This window comes from Peromyscus leucopus, chromosome 8b (assembly GCF_004664715.2).
Source record: "Peromyscus leucopus breed LL Stock chromosome 8b, UCI_PerLeu_2.1, whole genome shotgun sequence".
Classification (NCBI taxonomy): Eukaryota; Metazoa; Chordata; class Mammalia; order Rodentia; family Cricetidae; genus Peromyscus; species Peromyscus leucopus.
In genome coordinates, this window is record NC_051086.1 from 83,755,984 (window position 1) to 83,776,859 (window position 20,876).

At 38.3% G+C, this 20,876-nt stretch overlaps 1 protein-coding gene across 1 annotated transcript in view; it reads right to left on the reverse strand.

Annotated features, from left to right (window-relative positions):
* Positions 1-20,876, reverse strand: part of Cep112 (centrosomal protein 112) — a 493,364-nt gene that overhangs the window by 384,575 nt on the left and 87,913 nt on the right. Inside the window, exons 13-16 of the mRNA XM_037201522.1 lie at positions 7,896-8,050; positions 7,479-7,608; positions 6,754-6,846; positions 4,156-4,215 (exon numbers count right to left, since the gene is read on the reverse strand). Coding sequence (XP_037057417.1) covers positions 4,156-4,215; positions 6,754-6,846; positions 7,479-7,608; positions 7,896-8,050 — 438 coding nt within the window. The remainder of the gene's footprint in view (positions 1-4,155; positions 4,216-6,753; positions 6,847-7,478; positions 7,609-7,895; positions 8,051-20,876) is intronic.

Sequence of the window (20,876 nt, forward strand, 5' to 3'; positions counted from 1 at the left end):
ATAGTATTTCAGGTAGTTAAGGCACCTAGTTTACTATAAAATATGAGAATTTGCTATTAGTAATTGATTTCAGTAGCCATAAGCACATTTATTGAACACATGATAATATGTTTTATACTCCCTTATATCCCCCAAATGTAAAGAATCATAAAGGAGTATATAAGTGAGAAAAAAACTGTGGCTCACAGCATAGCAAAGAGGACAGAGCCACGGCTGTTCCCCAAACCCACCAGCTAGACAACACTGCCCTTAACTACTCTAATCTCCATATCCCAGTGGTGAAAGTATGGGTGACCTCATTGCATGGCTTTCCCAAGTACTGTAACAGCACAATTTCATTTCTCTTTTTTAATTTTGGGAAAGGCATCTATCCTTTGAAAGAAAATGTGTCAGTAGTAGTTAAATACACAATGTAATACTTTGAATATATAGAGCTGCTGAGAACATTTTAAAATTATTTAAATATAATTATACAAAGTCCACATGAGTACTAAGCACTGGAAAACCCTTACTTTAGTGTGCTCAGAACTTCCATTACATTTGTTAACAATTACGACAATGATTTTAAGAGGGTAAGTCAAGTCTAGCACATTTTAGCCTGTGCATGTGAGCATCTGCCTGTGTTCTTTGTGTAAACAGCACCATCATTCTTTCCTCCCAGTGCCTGTTTGGAAAACAAGCACTAGGTTATTTGTAGGAGGCAGGTGTTTCCTTACTAGTAAAATCATTTACTCTAGCCATTTCCTGATTTAACAGATTAGGACACTTCATCAAACAATGACGTTTAGTTTTATGGCCTATTATTTGTTTGATGTTCAAAGATCTGAAGACCAGGCAACAGCCACCAGAGATCAATAAAGACCATGAGATAATATGTGTGTGCTTAAATTAGGGACAGCATCTGATGCTGTTTCTTCCACCTCAAAGACTAGTGGGATGGTATGTTCCCATCCTGCTGCTTTCGCACTGGCATGAGGAAATAATGTCATTCAGATGGCATTTCCTCCTTCTGAACAGATATTCAGAACCACATTTTATATGAAAAGTTATTGAATGTGCACACCTGTAACACTCTCAAAACAAAAGCCTTATACATCCCATTTAGCTATCCAGTTACACAGTCCAGGACTATGTGAGATTTATGTCAGCTCTTTGAGCTGTCAGAAGGCTATTCCCTCAGGGGGGTACAAGACATCAAATCTTCAAGGCTTGCGATCACAGCAGGTTCAATAAAGAAAGAAGAACAGATGTCAATTTAAAGGGGGGATTATGGAATTAATTGTGAAACAAAAGTGACACACTGAGCACCCTTCTCTTTCAATATAAACAATATCAGTAACATTTGCAGTATGAACAAATGCAGTTATTTTTCTTCTAGAGATTGTTGTTTTGAACAAGTCATATTTACACTGAGAACAGCAAAATGTATTTTGGTTATTTTATTTAAAGTGAGGTCAATTGATAGCTCTTGGAAAGGGAATAGCTGCAGTCACCATGCCTAATACAGAGGTTTTCAGTCTCCTTTCAGAGGTGAACTACAACAGCAATCGCCAGTAGGTTACTGATAAAAATGGAATTATAACAGGCACTTAGGCATGGCCTTTCCTAAAAAATCTCCACTTGAACTCTCAAGGTAACTAAAGGCAAGATGAAAGCCTGGCCTCTCCATCTCCATTTTCCATCTGCCTCCTTGACTTTGCTCGCTTACCTCTGAAGTAGTCAAGGTTCATCATCCAAGACAAACCTATCTAGGAGCCAGTGCTACCTAATTTACCTCAGGGCCTTTCAAAGCAAAGGCACAAGGACAAGAGTAACTGAGGGATCTTACTGTCAGCTTTATGTTGTCCTTGCTCCAAACCCCACAACAGAGCTAAACAGTCTCCAGTTAGTGTTCTGAACCTTGGACTCCAAGAACAGCACAGCCTAGAAGGACAGAGCCTTGGAGCACAAACAAGCTTCTCCAGGGAGTGAGCTTGTCCCCTCAAGCAGTCAAGATGTCTTCAGATGACCTTGCAGAACTAGAGCTGAGATACTGACCACAGAGTGACCAGGACTGTTGAACTCTGCAGACCACTCACGCTCCCACTCTAATTCTTTCTCACTTTAAACCTCAAGCTCACGTCCATTCCCAGGAAATGGGCTGGGGTCAGTGAGCCACTTTTTCTGTTCCACTGATTAAGTCTCCTTTCTGTTTTCACTACTGCTTGGTTCTGCAGTGTGTTGGGAGGTGGAAAAGCCTTTTTCTACGGCTGCTGCAATGTGGGCTTTTGCCCTAAGCTCAACTTACAAAACAATTCTCATATTTCTTTCCTTTAGTCTATTCACCAGGGAAAAAGGCTGATAGCAGAACTTGGTTTACTCGGTGGCTAAAAACTCAAGAAAACAGTAGAGGAAATGGCTATTTGGGTCTATCTCTTCACGACACAGTTCTTAGGTATGCCTCAGTCCTAAGCGCCAGTCCATCCTGTTCCATAGGCCAACAGATAGAAGAAAGTTGGCACACACAGCAACAGAGCAATAGGCCAGAAAGGGGTTCCATAATGGAAGAGAAGCCAGAGGTCTTCCCAGGGCACAGTGGATGAAAGTCCACCCAGACTAACCCAGTGCCTTACACAGTGGAGAAGACTTCAGGTTTGTTGGTTGGTTGGTTGGTAAGCAAAATATTTAGGAAACTGCATTTCTCAGCAATAGTAACTGAAATATTTCAATAAAAACATTATTTCCTCTTCCTTTTCAGATACCATTTTTAGATATAAAATATAATAAACACCTTGCACTGAATTATAATGAGTAAGAAAATCATTATAGAAAGCACACAAACATAGGTCAATATATATCAGAAGAAATCCTTTTTTGTAAATGACAACCATACTCTATCCTATACAGCTCTTGGATGTGTTAAGCTCTTGGAAGGCAGAGTGCCTAACTATTCCCAGCCTCACCTTATTACCTAATATGATGCCTTGTCTAATGTAAGCATTGAAATGATATCTATAGAGAAACTAGGGGGACAAAAATGATGTGTTACAAAATGGACTGAGAATGCTACAATACATACCAGGGTTAGCTTTAGTTTATATGTATTTTAATGGAAGGGTAAACCTCATTTTCTGTTATACGAATATTTTACAAGTAGATTCATTTGGTAAATATTAAAAATAATAACAAAACTATCAAAACATTTGGTTTTTCAACTACTTGTATGTAGCTAGAGTTTTCCTGCCTTGCCCACAGTCAGGACAAATCTCTATCACCCGCCAGTCCCACAGCCGCTCAGACCCAACCAAGTAAACACAGAGACTTATATTGCTTACAAACTGTATGGCCGTGGCAGGCTTCTTGCTAACTGTTCTTATATCTTAAATTAATCCATTTCCATAAATCTATACCTTGCCACATGGCTCGTGGTGTCTTCACATGCTTCTTGTCATGGCGGCGGCTGGCAGTGTCTCCTTCCGCCTTCCTGTTCTTTCTTTTCTCCTCTCTGTTAATCCCGCCTATACTTCCTGCCTAGCCACTGGCCAATCAGTGTTTTATTTATTGACCAATCAGGGTAATTTGACATATAGACCATCCCACAGCACTTGTACTTTCCATGTCTTATAACAAACCATTTCAGAACTGAAATGTCAGTCACAAATCTGTATATTGCTGTCTAAAATATTAATAACCTAATAGTTACTACTGATAATAGGAATATTAAAATACATTGATGAAAATATGCATGATTCTGAATACTAAGAAACTGTTAAGTTTTAAGTAGTCAATGCTTTCACTAATTTAGGATTTTTCATTACATATTCATAGTTTTTATTACATGGATGATACAAAGGAATGCAATGTAAATCTCAATTATGTCAAACTTGTAGAAATAAAATAAAAATCAGGTGTCTGTAAGAGCAATTCAGCCAATGATGGTCTTCACTCAGCTACCAGAGCATAAAACTGGAGCTTTAATGTTGGTGTGATTAGTAACTGAGCCAAAGAAGCTGTTCCTAAACATGAAAACTTTGATTATATTGGTTAGCTAAAAATAAGTTAGAGACAAATTATTCTTTACAGGATGGAATAAATATATTACTTTAATAAATCAGCTCCCCTTAACTGCTTAAATTTTTACTTTAAATGTTTATAATTTCCAATCAAACATATTACCTTTTTCTCATAGGTGTGTTTTAAATGGTTCCTTTCCATGTGAAACTTATTTTCTTGATCCTGTGAATAATAAATGTTTATTTTTAGTATGTTCAATATTACCTCTAAAGTTAATTAAAATTAGTGACCCTATAAAAGCAATGAATGTACTTGATATCAAACTTCAGAGTATTGCATGTTATTTGTTTATCACTAAGAAAGCACCTAATTTTCTAAGTCACAAGAAGGGACATCAGCAACTTTATATTACAAGACATAAAACCTTAGCTGTATGAAGATGTTGCTGTCCTCAAGTACAAGGATTGTTGTGACCTTTAAGATGATAAGATTAGGAATGAGTAACTAAGTCAAGATGGCAATGATAATTATGAAGTTACTTCATATCCTCATTCTTGATGTTCTTTGAGAGAAAATTAATGCTATGAGAAAAAAAAAAGAAAGGGGGGAGGGAAGACAGCCGATTTTGAGAACTTAAAGGGAGAATTGCTCTAAAATACACTTACATAAGAGACTTTTCTACATCAAACAAAAATCTGATGGCATACTACACTAATAATATGTAGAAAGAACAGCAAATAATATATACATATTTATTTAATTTAATATATCCCCTATTCACACCAGTGATGATGTACATTATTGACAGCATACCAAATAATAAACATTAGAACTTGATTTTTTAAAATATTTAATATAGGGGCTGGGGAGATGGTTCAATGGTTAAGAGCACTGGCTGCTTGCTCTTCCAGAGAACCTGGGTTCAATTCCCAGCACCCACATGGCAGCTCACAACTGTCTGTAGCTCTAGTTCCAGGAGATCCGACACTCTCACACAGACATACATGCAGGCAAAATACCACTGCACATAAAATAAAATAAATAAATCTTTAAAAAATATTAACATAGTAAAATATTTAATTTATATTTAATACATTATATATTGTTTAATATATTACATTTAATATATTTTAATAATTTTATTTTAAATTAACATACAATATATTAGATATCATTGTGGCATTTTAAACAAAGTATTTTAGGAGAATTTCCTTCCCCTTCATATTACCCACTCCTCTGCTACTCAGAGCCCCCTTGCTCTCATCCCCATACCTTTTTCTCTTTCATGCTCCATATGCACTTTTTCCCAACCCCATCTCCCTTTATCATGTCCTGGTCTCCTTTCTTGTTTGTTATGTTTTAGCCACATTCCTGCACACACAGATGTACATATTATGGGCTAGGAACTACATACATATGAGAAAAAACATTCAGGGTTTATATTTATACACTTGGGTGCTGTGGATATCACTCTATGTAAATAAAACACTGATGGCCAATGACCAGGCAGGAGGTAGGTGGGACAAGGAGAGAGGAGAATTCTGGGAAGCGGAAGGCTGAGGGAGAGAGACTGCAGCCACCGCCAAGAGAAGAGCATGTAGAGACGCCGGTAAGCCACCAGCCACGTGGCAAGCTATAGATTTATAAAAATGGGTTAATTTAAGATAAAAGAACAGTTAGCAAGAAACCTGCCACGGCCATACAGTTTATAAGTGATATAAGCGTCTGAGTGATTATTTTATAAGTGGATTGTGGGACTGCGGGGCTTGGGGAACCTGGAGAGAAGCCCTCCAGCAACACTTGGGTCACCCTGCTTGGTATTAGAATTTCCAAATTCATCATTTTCCTGAGAATTTCAAGATCTCATTCTTAAATCATTCAAAGTTTTATTTCAAAACTAATGTCTAAAAAGAGATCTTTCAACCATGCAGCTCACACACGATTGAGCCTGTATGATAATGAGTATTCAGAGACGGGTAATGCCTGGGGGTACTCACCAACCTAAGACAAAGCACCTGTGTGGCCTGGGCAGGCGTCTCCATGACGGGTAAGGTGACCTGCTGATGTCCCACGCAACCCAAGTCAGAAGCTCATTTTTTAATAAAAGGGGGACCTTCAGGGCCCTGGGCCCCGTTTTGGGCAACTGTTGCCTTGCTTGCGGACCCTGACCTTGATATCCTCCCAATGCTAATTCCCTGCCAGATTCCACCCTCCTGAATGCTTAAGGGAAGTTCCTTGTCTGTGTATTATGAATAATGGGCGTCAACAGCTTAGATGCAAGACTATAAAACATCAGTAGCGAACTTCTGCCCTCCGGGGTCCTCCCATTGTGCTGTAAGCCTGTATTTAAGACCTCTTATCCCCTTCAAGAAATGACATTCGACATTTAAAATTAAATATATATCTATATCTATATCTATATATATATATATATATAATTGAATGAATACCGTGAATGTAATCTATGAATACCACAAATGTGATTAATATCATGAGTGTAATTTTAAAAATTAATAAATAAATTAATTAATTTTTTTAAAAAAGATTAAAAAAAGAACATTAAAAAAAAGAGATCTTTCAAATCAATTGTCTTTTATTCTCTCTATAGAAGCATCTTCATGTGTGTGGTAAGTGCCAGGAATACAGTGAGCAATGGCTCCACCCCAAGGCCTTCTTCTAAGTTCCTGCTTAATGACTCCCATCCATGAACACAGAAAGCTAAGGAACAAGGACACAGATTGGGCAGAAGTGCACACTCACCTTTTCTCGCTGTTTCCTCTGAAGCTCTAACTCCTGGATCTGCTGCTTTAAATGACAGATGTTCTGTTCCAGATCTTCAATCACTCCAGATGTCTGTGAGGATGGCAGAACAGAGAGCAGAGCACTGACTTTTGTACCGTTCCACTTCTGACTGACATAAAGCTACCATTTACCCCTGAGTGTTCAGTCAGAATTGAAGTTATCTAAATCTGAATAAAAACTATCTTAAACATAGTATGAAACTTAAATCTACTTTAACTATACAGGGACAGTGGGCTGAGCAGAAATTAGAATACTATTTGAAGCCAAAAATTCATATTTTAAAGTAAAAATGTAAATTAAAATCTGCATATATTTAATGCTATGAAAATGTAACACTGAATTAAAATTTTATAGAAATTTTTTAAAAATTTAGAAATGAGAATACAAAAAAAAACCCAAGCATTTCAAAGCACACCACTGTTTGTGCGCAGCGGCACTTCTGGAAGCACGTCTGAGAATTCCTTTCTTAAACCTTCAGTACCCAGCAGGGCACTATTAAGTGCTGTGTGACCTATGAGACACTTAGCGTTTTCAGTGTTCTAAACAGCAGCAAATGTTTTGAAGTCTTGTGATTTCAAGAACAAAATGTAGATGGGGCTAATTTCACATGGAAATGACTGGCTGCTACATGGCTGGCCACAGCTGAACACTAGTGTAAATGTGGCTACCCACGTGTACAATACCTTAGAAGCTGAAAGCGCGTGCTCTTGTTTCAGGAGGTTTATGTCAGAATCATATTTGGTTTTTAATAATTTCACATTTTGCTCATAATCATTTACAAGATGTTCTTTCTCTTTATGTAGTATGTTACGCCTAAAACAGTAGGATAAAAAAACAATTTTCTATATTTTTGGAACCAATCTCTAAAATGGATATCTTAACTAAATTCAAGTACATTATCTTTCAATATATGAAGTAAGTATCCAAATTTTCATCAACTGGTTTCAAACATTATGTTCTAAACTACTTTTAGAATTCTGTAAACAATCCTATTTTGGTAGGAATGTCCTAGGATTTACTGCTGCTAGTCTGCCTGCCTGTCCAAGGCCATTTATAAAGTCAGTCAGCACTGGGCCCACAGACAGCTGACTCAGCAGTACCTCGTCTTCAGCTCCTGTAATTCACTACATGTCATCTGGTAACATCTTTCAAGCTCCAGTTTTTCTTGAGTCAATTTCTGCCTTTGTAAGTTGCTGTTCTCTGCTTCCCCCGTCAGCTGCTGGACGCGGCCCTCCAGTTCTTTGATCATGTGGTTCTGAAAGAACAATCGTTAGGAAGGTCTCTAACCAGCTTTCCAAGCATGTGGCCCAGGAAGCACTCTGAAGAAACATATTGCCTATTAGAATAATATGAACAAATAAGTCATAATATTGGTAAAATATAACTCTCCAAACTAACCAAATCTTTTAAAAACCATTATTTACCATAAAATTACCAGCCTGTTTATACATACTCAACCATTCACTCCTTTCATAGAATGTTTACTGAGGCTGACAATTTTCCATGAGAGCAAAGAGACAAGGCCCACTCCTCAGGTGGACTGCAAGCCCTTTGTGCCTTCTCAGTATAGTTTAGATTTGTCCTTCTCTCACACAGTTTTAATAATATTTCAAAAATGAAATCCATAACCTTCTATATTAATGCCAGGAATACCACATAACATATTCATGATTAGCAAGTATACAGGAATATTTTATCCCATAAATTTTTATTCATTTCATCTGTAATGGTTTTTCTATTTCATTTAAAGCAGTTCTCTATTTTTCTAAAGTATTCAAAAGCAACATTTAAATAAATTGCCTGTTTATTATTTGGTATTTAAGTTATTTTGAATTCATCACTTTGGCAGGACTGCATTTAAACCCCAAATAAAGGTGTTTATGAGATTCTGGATGCTTTAATCAAAACCATGCTAAACCAGTTGTCTCTCAAGTAGCCGAGAGACAACCGGTTTCCATTTTAACAACTACACTTCTAATAAACGTGAGTAGGAAAGCTTAGGGTGGCATTTCTTTTCTATTGTTTTTCTATGACAAAGAGTTAAAATAAAGTTTCAACATTACTGTTAAACCAACACCTTTCTTCCATTCACCTTTTCTTCATTAGAAAACTGAATAGATAGGCGGGTTAAATTTTAGTGCAACAACTTCCAAATCTGTGAAATGAAAATCATTCTATCTGCCTAAAAACAGCACATTGATGAATTTTGTAAATGATCCAGAGCAGACATGTGACTTCGTTCAAACCCACCACATCCCCTCCGCCTCTTTGCTGAGCTGAGCAGTCCTTAAGAAGATGAGCAGAATGTTTAAGGTTCTCTGACCTACTCCGGCTCCTACACCAGTGTTAAGTGGTGGAATCAAGGGGATCTGGAGTCCTTCTTTTCAGGAACTGATGAAAAGGCAATAGGGAGGAAAGCAGAACTGCAGCTACACATCAGTGACTGTAGGGAGGATGTTCTCTTCATAAGGGGGTGGCTACAGAATATCACTCTCCCATTCAGAACAACTAAAAACACAGAAATAAGTCTGGAAAAATTAGCAGGTAGGTGTTAGAGGAAGCCCAAGGCAGACTGGATGTAAGAAAGAAGAATAACACTAAAGATGAATTAGCATTTTCTAAGTTGCCTCCTCCCCTTTTCAATCCTAGAAGTATTTTCTGATCTTGGATGATGAATGAGGACTGGACAAAAAGTCAGAGCAAAGGGTGCAAGGCAGCTGAGACTTGAGACTGCACAAAGTAAGGGTCGGGTCTCCTTGTCTCCTATAGAGAGACAGGGGACAAGAATTTCAAAGTCAAGACAAAGATTACCCAGAGCAAGACATAAAAGAGTGGTCATTATGAACTCTTAGAAAATAACCTAGTCATCAAAGACATAAACCAGGAGCAAGGGGCTGAATTGCTGCAGACAAACCAACAGACTTTGCTTAAGGAAAAAGAGTCTCTGTCAGCCAGAAAACAGTCTCTTCCTACAATATTACTACCTGAATACAGTGAAGAAGAGAGAATATGCTCAGCTGAAAGTACAGACTACTTTTTTATAAGAGAAAGAAAATAGATGACTGGAAACACACTCACTGTTTCAAGGGAAAAAAGCAGTAGACATTGAAACAGTATTGTGATCTCAAATGCCCAGTGGCACTGAAGATTAACAACAATGATAAAGTGAACTCTAAAGTTTAATTTGGGTACTGATCAACCATTAAAACTTTATGGGACCTAAAAAGGTATCTGTGAACAAGATGTAGTCACTGACTACACCTGCTAAATAAAGCAAGTGTTCGGAAGTACTCCTTGTCATTTTCCTATTGGAAGCCATGGTTTGAACTGGTGGTCATTTCCTCAGACACCTGGAGATTCTGTAAATCTCCATAATACTAACAAGGACCCTGGTGACAGACTGTCACACATCCTTACTTGTCTGCATTCATTTGCAACTGCTATCTATGCTCCAATAAGAGAATAGCAAATGTTGGTGAGGATGTGGAGGAAATGAAAATCTTGTACCGTACTGGCAAGAATATTATAGTGAGGGAAGTAACCTCGGCCCCCAAAGACAAACACTGTATATCCTCTCATATGCAGATCTTAGACTGGAATGTTTGGACAAGTGCATTTAAGTTGGAGCGTCAATAGGAGCCAGGAACAAAGGAACCATGAGAGGCTACAGACGGGTCAGGGAAATGAGGGTGGTAGGAAGACTGGAGAAGGAAACATTTAAAGGGGTAATGGGTAGGAAGACATTGGAAAGCAGAAGGAGAGAGTCAAGCAAAACATGGAGGCATGAAAACATAGAAAAGCCTGTTACTTTATAGGCTAAATGCAAGTCTGACTTTAAAAAGAACTTGAATGAAGTACTCTGTATAGGTGGTTAACTTTGCTCCCAGAAGTCAAGGATTTCAAGCCGGAATCCCAGTGCCAAGTGCAGAATACTCCCTTATGAGTTGTTGGCCAGATAACTTTCAGAGGTTCCCAAACAAGTGAGAATATTGTCACTGCTCATCAGAACTACAGTAAGACACAACTGCTTCAGAAAGTGCACTCTGAATACAGAACACAGAAAAACCAAGCCAGAACTCAGTTGGAAGCTTCTTCCCTGCAGGTTGATGGGGGGGAAAACTCATCAATGGTCACACCCAGCTATAAACCCTGGATGCTATAATGCAGAACTTCATGACAAAATATGCCCAGAGGTACAATAGTAGCATGAATATTCTGGGGATAGTTTTCCTCTGATTGCTTTTGAGATTTTCCCCCATATGGAATGGTATAAGAGAATTCAAAAGCCTATGGTGATGGAGATCACAGGTACTGCCATGGGAGGAATGTCTTGCTGATGTTTCACTAAATGGGCATGTAGTTAAACTGCCTTCTCATTTACAGTTGTACTCACTTATGGGGGCAGCTCTCAGCTTTGGTCAGAGCAGCCTCTTTCAGCAATGGCAGCATCCACACTGGTAGAAGTACTGAGAACAAGTGACTACTGAATGCTTGGCCCCAAACATGTCAAGTGTCGCCTCTCTAAAGCCCAAGGAACACTAGGATAGGAGAGGTGGAAAGACTATGAGAATCAAGGGACTGGGCCCTGCACTGGATAGAAGGCCAGCAATTGTGAACACAGCAGCTGTGACTATCTACACAGGCCAGAGAATGACAGTTGGAGGTAGAGATCAATGGAGAGAAGAAGGGAGGGAGGAAGAGGAGGATGAGAAGGGGAGAAGGGAGACAGGTTGGGAGAGAGATGAGGAATGGATAGAGGGAGGGAGGAATGATGGCTGAAGGGAGGGAAGACATGAGGGTGGGAGACTAGCTGGAAAGGGAGTTGGTAGGAATGGGAGGGGATGCTGGAGGGTAGCCTGAAAATGAATGTACAGAATCACATTGGGAGTTACAGAAATCACATAGAGCCAAGATATTGTCAGGAATGTTTAAAACAACTAAATTAAAAAAAAAAACTATTTTTAAAAGATTTAAAACTTGTGACCGCAATGGAAAATGAAGTTTGCTAAAAGAAAAATATCCTAAAAATATAACCACCAAATGATCTACCAACCTTATTTCTGGAGATAGTTACCCATCTCTTCACCCTAAAATATAATTAAGATCTCAAAGATCTACTGGAGATTCCATGTTCTTCCTGCAATGATTCCCAATAGCTAAGATGTAGAAACAACTTCACATAGCCATGAAAGAAGGAAAATCTGGCCTGGTGTGGTAGCACATGCCTTTAATCCCAGCACCCAGGAGGCAGAGCCAAACAGATCTCCATTAGTTCAAAGCCAGCCTGATCTACATAGTGAGCTCCAGGCCATCAAGGCTACATGTTAAGACCTTTTCTTTTTAAAAAAGAACATTTATCAATGTGTTGCATCCTGAATGAACCCTGAGGACATTATGTTAACTGCAATAGGATAGTCATAAAAGTGCTTCCAATTACATTGTGTGTCTATAGTAGTCAGAAATCCATAGAAACAGAAAGTAGAATGGTAGCACTGGGGAGGAGAAAAAGAGGACTTGATGTTCACATACAGGGAGAGTCAGTCACAGAAAACTGGAAGTCCTAGAAATCTGCTGTACAGTACTGTGTATATGGTTAATATTGTTAGGAGAGTAGATGTTACGTGAGGCATTTTTAACAACGATAAAAAGGTGAGAAAAAAAGGATGGCCATAATATATCACACTAAATGAGAGCATATGCAAATATCTTCCCAAACTAAATACCCAAGAATTCACTGGCCATTAACATACTGCAATAAAGAAGATAATGACAGTAACTAGCAGTGAGTTCTCATTGTAGGCCAGGAACTATGTACAGTATCAACAAGTGTTAGCAAGCAGTAGGCCATTTAACACATACCACACACAACTATGAGATAGGAATTACTAACATAATTTTAACTATTGAGAAAACTAAAACTTAGCAAATCACTCTTGTGGCAAAATGATAACCAGCATCATGGAACATAAGATATTCTAACCAAAATCCACGCCACTGTGTCTATCATATCATCATCAAAGCTTGCTTGCCATCACAGACATATGTTTACCACATGCATGGCTGGTATCGGTGGAGGCCAGAAGAGGGCATTAGGTACCCTGGAACTAGACTTACAGGCCATTGTGAGCTGCCATGTGGCTACTGGGAACCAAAACCAGGTCTTCTCTTAAGCACTGAGCCATCTCTCCAGCCCTCTTAATTGTTGCTGCTAACAACCACTGGTAAGTCAGGATTTGTGTTAAAATGTGATGGTTATAGGCATTACACACAGGAGTAACGTATGACAATAGGGGTGAGGTGGTGAAACCTGTTCATTTCTGAACTCCTTTATAAGCAATTCATTCCAAGTAAAGTAAGACCCAAAAACATACTAGATAATTTTTAAAGTGGTAAAAATCACAACACAGCACCACAAAATTTCCCTTAGCTCATTACCCAGTCAGGTCTTGAATATATGCCCTGTTAGACTTAGATTAATATCAAAATACAACAAAAAATCTTCAAAAAAATCAAGTTTTAATTATTTCTTTTAGGTGTGTGTGTGTGTGTGTGTGTGTGTGTGTGTGTCCATATGCATACATATGTGGGGGCACCTACAGAGGACAGAAGACTATGAGAGCCACTGGAGCTGGAGTTACAGGCAGTTGTGAGCCAATCAATATGGGTGCTGGGAACCAGATATGGGTCCTCTGGAATAGCAATAGGCACTCTCAACTACTGAGACAATCTCTCCATTCCCAAGAAGTCTGTTTTAAAATATATAAGTAGGAGATGAAGCAATGACTCAGTAGTTAAAAGCACTAACTGATCTTGCAAAAGATCCAGGTTCAGTTCCCAGCTCCCACCTGGTGGTTCCTGACTGTCTATAACTCAGTTCCAAGGAATCCAATGCCCTTTCTGGTCTCCATGGGCACCAGGCACATGTGCACATACATACATGTAGGCAAAACATTTGAATTCATAAAAATAAATAACATTAAAAATTAAAATATATACCTAGAACACTCTAGAAATAAAAGTCATTACCTACCCCATCCTCTAGTGGCAATGTTCGTGGGTTTGTAAGTAGGTTAATATGTGATTACCTTCATATGTTTGCATTTCAAACTTCATTGCATAATGAATACTGTTACACTACAACAGAGTATAACAACTAAAATTTAAATCATGTCATTCTACAATACTCATGAATAATCTTTTTCTATCCTGAATTTATTAATATTTCTGTAGGCTGATTTTTTAAGTTCCACCAAATTACGTTTATCTTTGTATAAAAATTCCTATTCAAGCATCATGAAATTATAAATAACTACATTCAAAATTACTTCATAAATAATGGAGATTAAGAATAATCCCCCACCTGTCCCTACAACATGGAAGGTGTCACATTCCCTCAAGTTTATACCACTTTTCAAAGTGAAGTTTTTATCTGATGCCACAGCACCTGCAACACACCTAAGACCATATTTGACTGGATTAACAAAGAGGATTTCTTCAGACAAATCCTTAGCAAATAATTCAAAGAATATGTAAGTAAAATGCAGATCACAGTTAGATGGTAGATAGGTAGGTCAACAATATAGACGCAAGATAGATAGATGCCTGATGGGCAGATGGATAGGTAGGTAAATAGACAAGCTGGCAGACCACAAATAGATCCAAGATCAAAAACAAAAAAAGAGTAAAAACAGTCTACTTGGTACTGACTATGAGGATTGACAGATTATGTGGTCCTGAGCCTGAGTCAAAGAGAACAATTGTCTCTAAGGAGACAGAGAATGGAAGTCAGGAAAAGGATCCAGAAATAGAAAGAAAGAAAAGCAGCCAATCAAGCTAGGAGAAAGGGGAAGAGAGGTGAGCCAATAAGACTGAAAAGGAGAAAGTTAGCTGTTACAGAAATCTTAGAGTGAACACTCGTAAAATCTAACTATGGGTAAATGTTGGCATGATTTCTGAGATGCAGACAGGTGTTGAAAGTAAGTCAAAGTTTCCTCTGCATTAAATCTCTACTTAACATACAAATACTTGTATACAGAGTAACATATATAATTTTAATTAAGAAGAAAAATGTGTGGTGTCAGCTACTCCTTGATTACTTATCTTAAAATAAATTCTGAGCATACACTGTTTTGCACACACAATTCTATGCTCAAATGAAGCATTCTTAAGTGCATAATGTCAAAAGAAAATACAAAAGAAGGAGGGAGGAGGGTAAAATACAGTACAAATGTTGTAAGGGATGATATTATTACCGATTTATCTAAAAATAAATCCTATTGTCCTGGCAAGTTTTTTTTTAACTTTTATTGATTCTTTGTGGATTTCACATTATGTGTTCTGATCCCACTTATCTCCCTGTCCCCTCAAATCTGCCCTCTGCCTTGCAACAACCTCCAAACAAAACCAAATGTAAAAGTAAAACCAAACACCAAACAAACAAAGAAACAAAATGAGAGAGAGAGAAGAATCTTGTTGTGGAAGCTGTAATGTGGCCCATTGAGTCACACAATTTACCCATCAGTCCATTCATCTTTACTTGCAAGTATTCCTTGCCACAAGTCATTGGCTTCTGCTACACCACCACCACCAATAACAGGTTCTCACTGGGGCTCCTCTTGGATAACCTGTGGTTGTCCTGTGTCCTGGAGAGCCTACTGTTTGGGATCTGTAAGTCAGTCCCCTTCACCAGCTCCAACAGTTCATAGCTGAGGTGTATGATAGACCAATTCATAACTCTGGTTGGGGTCTATGATGATTGATATCCATGGCCTCTGTTAGCAAAGGGGGTCACTGAACTATGCCCTGCCCTTCACTGGCCCTAGAATTGCTGACCCTGGCCCGCACTGGATAATACAGCAGGAGAGTTGGCCCTGCCCCTCAGAGGAGAGCTGCCCCACACACACTTGGGAAAGATGGCCTCATTCCTTACCACTGGGAAGCACACTAGAGCTAACCCTGTGGTCAGGGATGCAGGTGAGCCCACCTAAAAGTGTGTGAGCAGGAAAGCTGATCCCTACTCACCTTGTCTACTATCTGGTGGCATGCGTGAGGAAAAGATTGCCCCCGCCCACACTTTGCTACCTGTGACAGGTTCTGGCTAGTTTTATGTCAACTTGACACAAGCTAGTTATATGAAAGGAGGGAACCTCAATTAAGAAAATATCTCCAGAAGATCCAGCCATAAGGCATATTCTTAATTGGTGATTGATGGGGGAGGGTGCAGTCCATTGTGGGTGGGGCCAACCCTGTGCTGGTAGTCCTGGGTTCTATAAGAAAGCAGGTTGAGCAAGTCAGTAAGCAGCACTTTTCCATGGCCTCTGTATCAGCTCCTGTCTCCACATTCCTGCCCTATTTGAGTTCTTGTCCTGACTTCCTTCAGTGATGAACAGTGATGTGGAAGTGTAAGCCAAACCCTCTCCTCAAGTTGCTTTGGTTATGGTGTTTCATCACAGCAATAAAAACCCAAACTGAGACACCTCTAATACACAAAACTCTGTACATAAATATGCATATATAGTTTAAAGAAGTTTCCTTGTCTGAGCCAACAATGCTCCCTCCAATAGACAAAGACCATCTAATAAAACTCCAACTTGCCGGGCGGTGGTGGCGCACGCCTTTAATCCCAGCACTTGAGAGGCAGAGGCAGGCAGATCTCTGTGAGTTTGAGGCCAGCCTGGGCTACCAAGTGAGTTCCAGGAAAGGCGCAAAGCTACATAGAGAAACCCTGTCTCGAAAAACCAAAAAAAAAAAAAAAAAAAAAAAAAAAAAAACTCCAACTCAAAGCATGAGAGTCCCTATTTTGAGTTGATCAATTTTGCCCAAGGGACTCCCCAAACCACTATAGATTACTACTGCTATTGCCTTTGATCATCCCCAGAGGTAGAAGGTAAGTCTCTACAGTTGAAGACACCACACACTTCAGCCCAGAGGCTTCTGACCTGGAGCAAACCTAAATGCCTCCTCTCCAAGGACTAGTGTTCATGGTACCAGAAGAAGCCATGCAAGCTTCCAAAGAAGGTAAACAACCAACAGCCCTCAACAGCTATGATATCTACAAACCACAACAACAGCCAGCATAACACCATAATGAAAAGGCTGTAGTAGTGGTAAGAATACCTTGGTAGTAACTGACAGCTCTCTAATTGGACGCGCTCAACAAGAAGGAAGTAAGTCGTAGGAAGTATGGGTGTTTAGTCTATATGAGGTTAAAAACGTAAAAAAGTGAGGAGTGGAGGGCCAGCGACACAGTTCAGTGACAGTGCACTCGCCTATACTCAGTTCCTAGCACAGGGGGAAAATCCTGCTTAGGACTGGAGTTAGTGTTTTAGGATTTGTTTGAGAAGAAAGTTTTTAATCTCTAAGACTCCTATTAAAAATTTACTGCCAATGTCAAAATATATAAATTGCTTAGACAAAATTACAATAAATGGCCATAAAATAAAACAAGACTCAACAAAAAGCACAAACGTTGAAAGTACAACAGAGGACCTAAGTCTCCCTGACAGTCCTGTCTTCTATCTGAAGCCAGGTCTTGAACTCTGCCTAGCTTAGTTATTAAATCAGGAGCTGCTCACAAGCTCTCTGCAGCACTGATGAATTCTGAATTCAATCCTGCTTTTTCAATGATTCTCTGAATTTATTATTACCTATAACAAAGTCAGAATGTGCATTTTAAAACTGAACTTTCAGAATGCTTCAAAGTTCCAAAACCAGAATGAAATCTCTCTGAAGATGACCTTTTAGATCCAAAGTGCACTTCTCTTTCCAAATGGATAAAAATAAAAATTCTACTGTGAAACAGATTTACCATTTATATTATTTAATAAAGTATACCAGTGGGGGCAGAGATGGTTGTCCAACAAAGTAAATTTCTTAATACTATTACTACTTACACATAAATGTTTAAAATATAAAGCTTGGTTAGGCATATTTTGTCCAATAAAAAAAGAATGAGTAGAGAAAAACCCAATAATTGATTTGGATACTAAACATATAAAACACTTCAAATCAAGGAAAAAGCCGAATTTAGAAATGGATCAAGGAGATAAATAAGCAACCTTAAATGATGGGAAACAGTAATAGAACTACAAATTAAACTGTGACTTTTCAAAGTTGAAGGAATGTAAAGTTTGCTCATCCTTGAGTGCTCCCAGGAGGAGGGAATGACTCCTAAGTCTCCTGTGTAGAAGCACAGTTGTTCTGCCACTTGGAAAAATTGAATCACAGACAAAGGAAGTAGATTCTTCAATACATGCACCCTAAAGGGGGCTTTCAAGCCATGATCTAATCCAACATGAAATCAAGGTGCAAATCATAACTGGACATTTTTAATGAGATAAAATTAAACAAAAACAAGAGATTGTGTCATAGTGAATGGCCAATGGTAAAAGTGACACTCTTGCAAGTAGGTATATGCTTTTTATGTGCTTATGTACGTTTTGTACACAATTTATAAATTTAGTCCTTGGAGGAATTCTGATTTTAAAAAATCATAAGTGAGTAGCAATTTTGAAAATTCAACAAGCTCCTGAGACCCTTTGATTCTTGATAGGTCAGTGAGATCAAATCTATTTTTAAATAACATGAAGACATTGATCTTTGTCTATACAGTTTCTAGAGGTGACATTATATGAAATCATAATAGAATGAATGCAAACGTGAATGAAAACCCAGCCACCTTCCATTAAGCCAGAGATTAAGATTGACAAAAGTGAAAAGCAGTGGTATATGTCATTCAACTTCTTTTCTTTTATAAAGTTTAGCTGTTTATATATCTTTATTATATATGTACATACATAATACAAACATTTATATTTAGTACTTAGACTACAAGTTATTAAAATATTGTTATTTATGTTCACATGAAATGGTTTTATTTTAAATGAATCATTAATTAAAGTTTTATAAAAAAAAAAAAAAAAGGTAAAATCCCAAGCATGAAGGCAGGCACCTATAATATCAACATCCAGGATGCAGAGGCAGTAGATTTTTAAGTTTGATGCCATTCTTGACTATAAATTGAAACCTTCTCTCAAAAGGCCCCAAACAAATAAATAATCAAACCCAGCAGCATAAACGAACAGAACACAGCATGTGCCAGCCGTCCTGTTATGAATAGCTGAAGATGAAAGGTACCAAATTCACCCCTTTGCCAGCTAGTTCTGTAGCAAAGAGAAAGCACCAGAATAAGCATGTTTTTCTCTTTCGTAGATCCAATTAGTTACTTTTCAGTATTTTCAGTCTTAAAGTGGTAACAATTAGACATAATTCTTTAGCTACTATTCTGTGCTGCACCTCTCCTCTAAAGAGATACTGAAACCAACATCCAAGACTTGTAAGTAATGTGACTGTTTGTTTGTTTGTTTGTTTGTGACAGTGCTGGAAACTGGACCCAAAGCCTTGCACATTCAGGGCAAATTCTTTACCATTAAGACCCATTACCAGATGTAGAAATATTTGAATGGAAACAGAATATTTTCAGACTCAATATGAATCACCCTGGGTGGGAGGGTCCTGGGTCCAAAGACGGTTGGCCTCACAGAAAGGCTATGTGAAGACACTGGCACAGAGCCACACAGCACCACCAGGTGATGACACAGCTACAGCTGGAGGCCAAAGAGTGTCAAGGACTGCCTGCCCCCACCACGAAGGGTCTTTCTCCTGCAGCATCTTCAACGACAGCAGGTTCTGCTGACTCTGAGTTTCAACGCTTGCCTGGGAACTGTTAAGGCATTAACTGTGGCATTCCAACTCACCTAAATCACAGTCATTTATGATGGCAGTGCTAGGTCACTAATGCACCTATCACCATGCAAGGTTTATGTTTGTGTGTTTTAATGACAATACCCAGCATTAGACTGACAACAGAAGCCTGGACAGTCACATACGGCTTTTCCAACATTGGTTTTATTACAAAAACACTTTTCTTTCTTTTTGTCCTGTTTCTTCCACATGTTCAATAACAAGCAAGTAGAAGTGTATTCTTTGTTTTTTTTTTAATTCCCAAATATAATGAGGACAACTGAAATGAAGCCATTTTTATTTACTTTTATGTGTGCGTTTGTTTTTGCTAAGCAGAATATATAAGTAAATTATTATGATGAAATATTAATCAGTATCTTTCTTGATAGAAGCATTATTAACAGGAAGGATATATACATTTTATATAATATATATAAATTTTTATTTAGCTATACAGAAAATAAAATTAGGAAATAAATAAAAAAATAATAAAGTTAGGAAAATGATCCTACCTTGGAATCATTATATGAAATAAAATAACTCAGACTCAGAAAGAGAAATACCCCATGTTTTTTTCTCATATGCAGATCCTAGATTTTACTTTGTGAATGTGTATGTGTCCATGTGTGTACATCTGCACGTGTGCAGATGTGCATGCTGCAGTTAGAAACAGCAGGAAAGAAGAGCTCTTGAGAGTCAAAAGACAAAAAAGGAAATGGAACACATGTGAGATGAGGGCAGCAGGGGCTTTGGGAGCAGCAAGAGGACAGAGAGGGACACAAAGGATAAGGAAGAAGAGTGGGAAGGGGGACAAATCAGAAGAAAATATGCATGAATGCTATAATGAGATGATCCATTATTCATATGCTAGTTTAAACAATGAACAAAACAATGACAAGAGAGAAGCAGCTTTTCTTCAAATCGTGAGTCTGCATACCTTTTGAAATAGGAATAGCTTTGGTTTAGAAACTATGATTGCCACCAATATTTAACATTTCATATAAGCTCTAGTCAATGTATAGCACAGTGAAGTAAAATACTTGTTACACATGTGTAAAGGGTTAAAATCTGTGACAAATATTTATTTAAAAAAGTATATCTTTAAAAATATGACTCCTTTATTGTATGTGTCTGGTGTCTGTCTGCATGTATCTCTGTGCACCACATGCGTGCAGTGTCTATGGACACATCCAACCATCTGAAACTGGAGCTACAGAGAGTTGTGAGCTGTGGTACAGCTGCTGGTAACTTACACAGGTCCTCTGTATGAGCAACAAGTGCTCTTAAGCATTGAGCTATCCCTCCAGTCCCCAAAGCATGTAACTTTTAACAATAAACAT